General features: G+C 41.0%; 1 protein-coding gene across 1 annotated transcript; it reads left to right on the top strand.

Annotated features, from left to right (window-relative positions):
• The first annotated feature begins 305 nt into the window (after positions 1-305).
• Positions 306-8,367, top strand: LOC125780959 (probable rhodanese domain-containing dual specificity protein phosphatase). Its single transcript, XM_049463319.1, has 5 exons — positions 306-626; positions 2,787-2,920; positions 3,453-3,609; positions 4,103-4,239; positions 7,706-8,367. Exons 1-5 carry the CDS (start codon positions 607-609, stop codon positions 8,365-8,367), a joined length of 1,110 nt encoding a protein of 369 aa, XP_049319276.1. The 5' UTR covers positions 306-606.
• Positions 8,368-8,627: the final 260 nt, after the last annotated feature.

Below are 8,627 nucleotides of genomic sequence, written 5' to 3'. Positions count from 1 at the left end.
TCCGTAATGTTCTGAGACATTCTGAAAATGTGTGACATAACAATGGTTTAAATGGTTTTGTTTAACACTTTCAAGTTACTACATGATTCCTTATGTGTTCCTCCACAGTCTGAATCACTTCATTATTCATTTATAATGTATGAAAAAATAAAAAATTGAATGAGAGGGTGTGTCCAAACTTCTGACTGACTGTACTATATAAATGTGTTTGTTTTGTCTTGTACATTTGTGTGTGTGTATGATCCTGTGACACACAGACCTGTCAGGTCCAGCTCTCCCTGGTCCTGTAGAGCACTTCACTCCACACCATTACCACAGCAACCCACTAAAATAAGCAGTCAATGAAGGGGAAGGGTCAAACGGGCAGAAAGAAAGAAAAAAAAAAAACCTGGAGAAAGAATGAACACCATGGCCAGACTTTAACTTCACCTAGTGGTTTCAGTTTTCTTTAAAAAAATCTTCTTAAGGATTATGTTTTAGGTGTTTTTGATTGTAAGGGGGTCTGGATAATGGTGTCAGCATGGTTGCCTTAGTTCTACTACCTTTCAGCCCGTAACAGTGAAGAAGGCACAAGCTACCTGTCCCGAATGCCTCCCACCCAAAACCATGGGCACTGTGCTGTCCAGGTAAGTAGCTACATATGTCTAAAATATATGTAGAATATGTAGTTAGCTAGCACTGCTAGAACATCCAGGTCAAGACCAGCTGGCCATGCAGAAAACACATACTCATACTCTATACTGGAAGGTTATCTCATTAACCAGCTCTCGATCAGCATAGGGTATTATGTGTTTTCTGGATGACCAGCTGGTCTTCACCTGGATTTTTTTTGCAGGGATAGGTGAGTGATGCTGTGCCTAGTTGTGTATTAAACAGTACTGCAATGCAGGATTTACTGTGTAGCATACACAATAGATATACAGTATGTTCATATTTAGTTACATCTTTAAAGATTATTACAACAAAACATTACAACTGATCAATTTTGCACTAATTGGAAGTGCTGCAGTGTTGTCAAGCAGATAAATTGTAGGCTGTGTAAATGCCGTGTAAAATAGTATTCCATGTTGTAAAGCATATTTTGTACATTTTTGATGAAATAATGTCACAGTGTATAGAGCAATTGCATCCAACAAACAGTTAGCTAGAGAACTAAATATGGATATGCAGTTTGTAGGCATTCTTTGAAGAGCAATTATGTGTGCAAAACAAACAGTTGCCTTCACTAAACAGCTGATATAAACACTAGCATTGTAAATAGACAGTCAGTTAGACTGTAGCTATTTATATTGTTTGCAATAATCATCTATCTAGCCTGCGGCTAAGCGTAGCCTCCCAGTTGTACAACAGTAAAAGTGGTTCTGCTAATATTCAACATGCAGTCTCCCCTGTTGTGTTATCATACTGGACTGGACTACATATAAGTTATAGTATCTAGCAAGCTAACTACAGCAGCTACACTATGTTACAGGCAATAAAATCCACAGCGTTTTAGAAGCTAATAGTAAAAGCCAAATAACTGAAATAGCGCTTGCCTTTTAAACCCTTTCAAGTCACGGAGCTCTCTATCTCTCCAACGTTTTAACACCAGTTCAATATTATTCCTGGTTTTAGCGTGGACTCTTCTTCGTTTCTACTATGAGTGAATGAGCTACTGAGGTCTGAGTTTCCCCTACTGAAATCTCAATTTCTCCACCAGCCGCTCACGTTCAGTAACGGTTGGTTCACACTGCAGCAACGCTACATCGCTGCCAATCGCTTTGTCCACTACTCAAGCAGGTTTATTAAAATCCATTCTTTTTTCCCCTGCTAAAATATCCAGCTCAGAACCGGGTCCTACGTCTCTGTAATCAAACAGAAAGGTAAAGTCTGAAAGTCTGTACTTAGCTTCTCCTTATTTTCTCATTCTGTAGTTCAGTCTGAGGTTTGTGTAGTTGATGTGGTTTGCGTGAGCCGGATCCTATTTCAGAGGCTGTACATGTGACTTAAGCGTAAAGGCGTGTATTTTATCCCTTTTCCAACTAGGAATGCCTGGTTGCAACAAAGTAAAACGGACTGCCTTAATGTATGGTAAAGTGTATATTTTGTGGCTAGCTAACTAGATAGCTATATAAATTGCTCACTGTAAAGTTTCGTTAGCTAGGTTAGCCCTTGAGTAAAGTGAGATGTTGCTTTTTTTTTTCCAGAGGTGAGAAGCGCCTCCTTTTCTTCTTTCACTTAGCTGCTTGGTACTGCCCACTAGTAAGCCTACTACCAAAAAATAACAAAATGTAAAAGCTTAATGTACAAATATGTACAAAATGAAAAATGTACTATGTTACATATTTTTTTATATTCACTTTTTCATGTTATTCAGGAAACAGAAAAACATATGGCAGTTGTTATTCATCTACATACAAATGTGGATGTATAATGACTTTTTACCATTAATTTATAAGTTGTCAAACCAGAGGAAGATGGGTCACCCTTACATATTAGTCTTGATAGTACATATGACAGTATATAATATAAGGTACATGTGAGTCTTGGTGCCTCCCAGTGTTTCTTCCTCCTCCAGCTCACTGCTGAGCAGCCATCAGTATCCTGAACATGGGTTGGTGAGGCTTGCACAGCTTTATAAAATCAGTCCCGCTTGGAAGCAGCGATTGGCACACAGCCTTAGTGTTCAGTGTACAATTAGAACATTAATTTTATGTTTGCATTATGTTTCCTAACGATAGACAAAACTGTGGACTATCTTTTCTATCTTCTGTCTTTACACTTCCTTCCACTCCAACACCATGAAGAGCTGATAAATGGCGATTAGTCTCCTTTACTGGGCTCCGCCGCTCCAGGCCTGGAGAACACAGCACCCCCTGCAGCGAGATGAACGGTATAGCCAAGCTGTCTCTTCACTCAGGACCGCAGACTAACACTGAAGGTTTGAACTGTAGCATTTGATGCTGTAATCAGTATTCGTCATATAATGTCTGTAACCTTATTATATGTAAATGAGTATACAGTTACATGCAAAAGTATTTTTACCCATGCACTTTTTCACATTTTGTCACTTTACAACCACAAATATAAATATATCTTATTGAGATTTTAAGTGACAGACCAACTTATTAGCACATCATTGTGAAGTGTTTTTCATAATCTAACCCTGCGTTAAACTTCTCCACAACTTCATCTCTGACCGGTCTGGTGAGTTTCTTGGTCTTCATGATGCTTTGATTACTGAATACTTTGGCCTGTCACACTTTTCAGATTTTTATTTGATTAAAATTTAGAAAATTGTGTATCATTTGCATTCCACTTCACAATTATGTGCTACTTTGTGTTGGTCTACCACCTAAAATCACAATAAAATACATTTCAATTCGTGGTTGTAAGGTTGTGAACAGTTCAAGGGGTATGAATACTTTTGCAAGCCACTGTATGTATATATGTGTGTGTGTGTGTGTTTTTAGAGGAGTTGTTAGTTCCGGCTCTTCCAGAGAAGACTGATATAGAGAGGGGTTATGTGACTCCTCAGCAAGTGTACAACCTGCTAAATGCTGAAGCTGGTGAGCCAGCACTTCACGACCCATACTATATCCTCATACTGGACTGCCGCCCTGCCGACAGGTAACTGACACATACACACACACACACACACACACACACACACACACAAATGTGCACATATAACAACTAAGATATGCATAAACCAAACATACCCAGTATTGTACTTGTAAGTACATAAACACCTGAGTGGTCCAGTGGGCTAAAGCACTGCCACTATGATCGGGGGATTGCTGGTTTGAATTCCGGTCATACAGCTCGCTGGAGATTAGCACAAGGCGATTGTGAGCTAATCTATTGGAGCCAAGTTGCTGCGCTTTTGCTCTGCAATGCTGCATCAGCAGCAGTTGGAAAAGAGGCGGAGTCTGACTTCACATGTATCGGAGGAGGCATGTGCTAGTATGCACCCTCCTTGTGTTGTGGCAGCACTAGTGATGAGAAATATACAGCTGACACCAGCTGAATGGGTGGGACAATCAGCCAAGCTATATTGGGGAGAAAAAAATGGGAGATAATTATAAATAAATAACATTTGTAAAATTGTTTTGTTATACAGGTATAAGCAAAGTCACCTGGTGACAGCACGAGCAAGTGTGACGGTAATTCACCCAGAACTAGGCTGTCTGATAAGCTGCGTCCAGCTACAGGAGTTCTCCATCATTTTGCTTTACGCAGAAGAAGGACACAGTCCAGGTACCAGTCTCCTCAAAAAACAGCACTAGTCTCAGAAGAGCTGTGTTTTTCAGTGTTAAAATGTACAGACTTCTCAGAAAAATATGCTGAATTGTTTTTTTCTTACACTTCAGACAGCACACATCAGAAAAAGGTAAATAAAAACCTGTTTTTACTTTCTATTGACTTAATCATATTTTAAAGACGGGATGAAAAACATCAAAACCGGGAATAAAGAACATGTGGCAAGCCTTCAACTGTTCAAGTGCATTAGTGACACTTAGCAGTAGCTTTAGGTTTGAGCTACAGCCCAATCAATCTAGAAACAAAACACTAACAACTAAAATTATCTAATGTAAAAAAAAAAAAACATAATGAACTACTAATTATACCGTCCTGTAATTAAACCAGGAGTAACCATTAGATACGAAAGATAAAGAACCCACCCAAGCTTGCATAGGTAGGCTGACAAACAACATAAAAACACAAAGTTCAGAGTTATTTTTGATATGGAGCTTAAACAAAAAGAGGAAACTGATCTTAACCCTCCTGTTGTGTTCATCTCCTGCCCCTTACTTTAGTGTTCCCGGTCCAATTTGACCGGTCAGTTTTAACGGCTCTTAAATTAGCACAGAAACCATTTTTTTCCACCAAATTTTTATACAACATTTTTTTAGCTGTGAACAATGTCTCAAAGCAGTGTTTCAGCTGAATTTATAGAATTATAAATAAGATAACTGCAGTGAAAGTACAAATAGGCACTGAAAATGTATTACAAAATGAATGTTATAAATAATAAATTGAAAACCAAAGACAAAACTCAAAATGAAGGTGTGTGTGTGTGTGTGTGTGTGTTTGTGTGTGTGTGTGTGTGTGTGTGTGCATGTGAATTCATGCACATGAGTGGCATGTGACACTCAGGTCGGAGTGGGCCTTGCAAACATAGGCATCAAATTTGCAGCACCTCAGGCTTGTTTTGTTGTCTCTAGGGGCACAGAGCTCACGTGGGTTTTCCCATGTATACCTGCATATCACAGGCATAGCTGGGCCTGGCATCATTTGGTGCCCAGATCTTTATTCCATATTTCCCTGTTTTTCCCTTTTTGTAGCCTCATTGTTTGAGAGATATACTCCTGCTAAAATCAGCAGACCTATGTAGGCTTGGAGGTCTACCATGTCGATTTCTCTCCAGGTGTCCCCAAACACACGCTTCCCCGTTTGTCATCTCCAGTATAATTCCCTCAATGAACTCTGGTGAAAAGAGTTGGAAGCTGAACTTGATGTCATCCACATGAGATGAGTGTGTGTGTGAGTATTTGAGTGTGTGAGTGAGTGTGTGTGTAAGTGTGTGAGTGAGTGAGTGTGTGTGAGTGTGTGAGTGTGTGTGTAAGTGTGTGAGTGAGTGAGTAAGAGAATGTGTGTGAGTGAGTGTGTGAGTGAGTGAGTGTGTGAGTGAGTGAGTGAGTGAGTGAGTGAGTAAGAAAGGGAGTGAGTGAGTGAGTGAGTGAGTAAGTGAGTGAGTGTGTGAGTGAGTAAGTGAGTGTGTGAGTGAGTGAGTGTGTGTGTAAGTGTGTGAGTGAGTGAGTAAGAGAATGTGTGTGTGAGTGTGTGAGTGAGTGAGTGTGTGAGTGAGTGAGTGTGTGTGTAAGTGTGTGAGTGAGTGTGTGTGTAAGTGTGTGAGTGAGTGAGTGTGAGTGAGTGTGTGAGTGAGTGAGTGAGTGTGTGAGTGAGTGTGTGAGTGAGTGAGTGAGTGAGTGAGTAAGAAAGGGAGTGAGTGAGTGAGTGAGTGAGTAAGTGAGTGAGTGTGAGTGAGTAAGTGAGTGTGTGAGTGAGTGAGTGAGTGAGTGAGTGTGTGTGTGAGTGTGTGAGTGAGTGAGTGAGTGAGTGAGTGAGTGAGTGAGTGTGTGAGTGAGTGTGTGAGTGTGTGAGTGAGTGAGTGAGTGAGTTGGGGTGGTGTGTATGGGGATATTTTCTGTCTGATGAAAGAATATATTCTGGTTACCCATTCATTTCCTATGGTGGTCACTTTTGACCGGGAACACCACAGGTGTAACAGGGTTGAATAAATCCCTCAAAATTCTATAAAAAAGGTGATCATCACTTTTATGTGTTCAAGTGTATGGTGTGGAGGATATCACAAGGCCTTGAGGCAATCAGATGTAAAACATAATATTTATGAGTGTTTTAAGTTGTAAATCGTTGTAAATCATTTGACCCAAACACGACAGGAGGGTTAAAATGTGTGAATTTGTCAAAAAAGTCAAATTTGGAAAATGTTAAAACTAACTATGTTATTAGCAGGCAATGCTAATCTACCAGCAGGGTTATTATGCAGATTTTATACACTGTAGGTTAATATTAAAGACTTGAAAACAATTGTAGGACACATATGGAACTACATAGTAAACAGTAAAAAAAAGTGAGATGATGATTTGGGATGAGCTGTAGCTTCACAGCATGAAGAAAAATCAGCAACTATTGTTCAGCACTTCCAGGAACTCCTTCAGGACGCGGAGAAAACTATTCCATGTGACTCTACCTCATGAAGACACTGAGATTAAAATACCAAGAGTGTGCAGATCTGTCCTCAAAGATAAATGTGTTATCTAAAATATAACACAAATTCTGGTTTGTTTAATACTCTTTTTTATTTACTAAATAATTCTGCATGTGTTCCTGTGTAGCTTATATAAAGTCTTCAATATTAGATTTTCAATGTAAAAAATCTTAAAAAGAAAGAAAACACGCTGAGAAGAGGTGTGTCCAAACCTTTGACTGGTACTGTATATCATGAATAAAAAACTGTATTCTAGTGCCATCTATTGGAGAAAGGTTTTCAGTACATTCAAAATCAATGTAAATTGGAAGTCACATTCAGTGATTTTCTTGTCCATAGATGGTTCACATTAGCTGAATCACATGGCCCAGCACAACTGTACCAGGTGTGTACTTCAGGACTGATACACGAAGGGTTCACAACAGTGGCCCTGGAGGCCTGCCGTCCATCACAGTTTAATTAAAAGGACTGATCTCTGAAAATGTAGGGCATTTTCACACCAGCACTATTTGGTCCGGTTAAAACGGACTCTGGTTTGTTGGTACCCTTAGTGTGGTTAGATTGGGCAGGTGTAAAAACAGTAATCGTACTAAGGGTGCGAATCAAAACAACTGAACCGAGGCCAGGTAGAGGAGTTGGTCTCAGACCGGTCCCAAACAAACTCTGGAGCGGTTTACTTGTGATGAGAATGTGATCCGGTCTCGATCCGACACACAGATAACGCTAATTACCACAGCTATGAACAAACACTGTCTCTTCTCCATGCTGTTTACATGTGCAGTATGTGCAGCGTTTACTGCTCACAGCCACAGGACGTGTCTGTCTGTGCTGCACATCCCATTGAAAACACGGTTTAAAAGCACAGCAGCTTGACACGCACTTACATGTGGTTTTCTTTTTCTCTTTATTTTCCTCTGTATGTATGTTTAGTGGGTAGTCAGGAAGCCCGTGCAGACAGCCCCACTCTACAGCACTGTTTCTTCCAGTTGAGTGCTCTTGGGATGGACCCTGTCATCTTACTTGGTGGATTTTCGGCCTTCCACTCCCTCTATCCCTTCCTGTGCACGCCACGCATGGTACTTCTGGAGTCTGAGCGCCGCCTGCTCACCATCTACCCCTCTGAGATCCTGGAGGGGGCGCTGTACCAGGGCTCGGCTTCCCAGGCTCATGATTACCGCATAATCAAAAACCTGCACATCACACATGTGGTCAACGCCACAGTCGAAATCACTGATGCCTTTCCAAACGTCCTGCGCTATTTGAGACTGCGGCTCAGTGACGATGCCCAGCAAGACCTTTGGCAGGCACTCCCAGAAGCCTCCCGGTTCATAGCAGCGGCCCTTAGGGGGTCTCCAGGATCACCCGGTGGCCACGTCCTAGTACACTGCAGCTTGGGCCGCAGCCGTAGCTCGGTGTTGACACTGGGTTTCTTAATGGAACACCGCCACTGGTCCCTGCTTCATGCCTTCCGCTGGCTCAAAGAGAGACGCACTTGCGCCGCACCCAATGTAGGGTTCCTCCGACAGCTCTTGGACTATGAGGAGCAGCTGTTTGGGCAGCGTCTCACCTCACTAGAAGATATCCGGCTCTGACAGAGTCAAGGGATCAGAAACAAAACAGAAAATATAACAGTTGGAATCACACACTTTGAAACTTTGAAGATTGTCTGGAAAGATTCCCCCCAAACGCATCACTCTGTTGTCAACTTTAGGGACATTAGGGGCTTTAGGGACCGTTGGATACCAGACAAAATCATTAATGAATAAATCATTAAACTTTCATTATTAAAGATATGTATGCATATCTTACAGTTGGTTGGACATCATAAGGTCATATTTTGAGAAAATTAAAT

The sequence above is a fragment of the Astyanax mexicanus genome, chromosome 14 (genome assembly GCF_023375975.1).
Source record: "Astyanax mexicanus isolate ESR-SI-001 chromosome 14, AstMex3_surface, whole genome shotgun sequence".
Classification (NCBI taxonomy): Eukaryota; Metazoa; Chordata; class Actinopteri; order Characiformes; family Acestrorhamphidae; genus Astyanax; species Astyanax mexicanus.
This window is presented reverse-complemented; position numbering and strand designations above follow the sequence as displayed.

Excerpts from the sequence above, each read along its gene's own strand:
- LOC125780959 (XM_049463319.1), top strand. The coding sequence starts at position 607 with ATGGGCACTGTGCTGTCCAG. Across the intron at positions 3,610-4,102 it reads GACTGCCGCCCTGCCGACAG|GTATAAGCAAAGTCACCTGG; the intron begins GTAACTGACACA and ends TTTGTTATACAG. Across the intron at positions 4,240-7,705 it reads AGAAGAAGGACACAGTCCAG|TGGGTAGTCAGGAAGCCCGT; the intron begins GTACCAGTCTCC and ends ATGTATGTTTAG.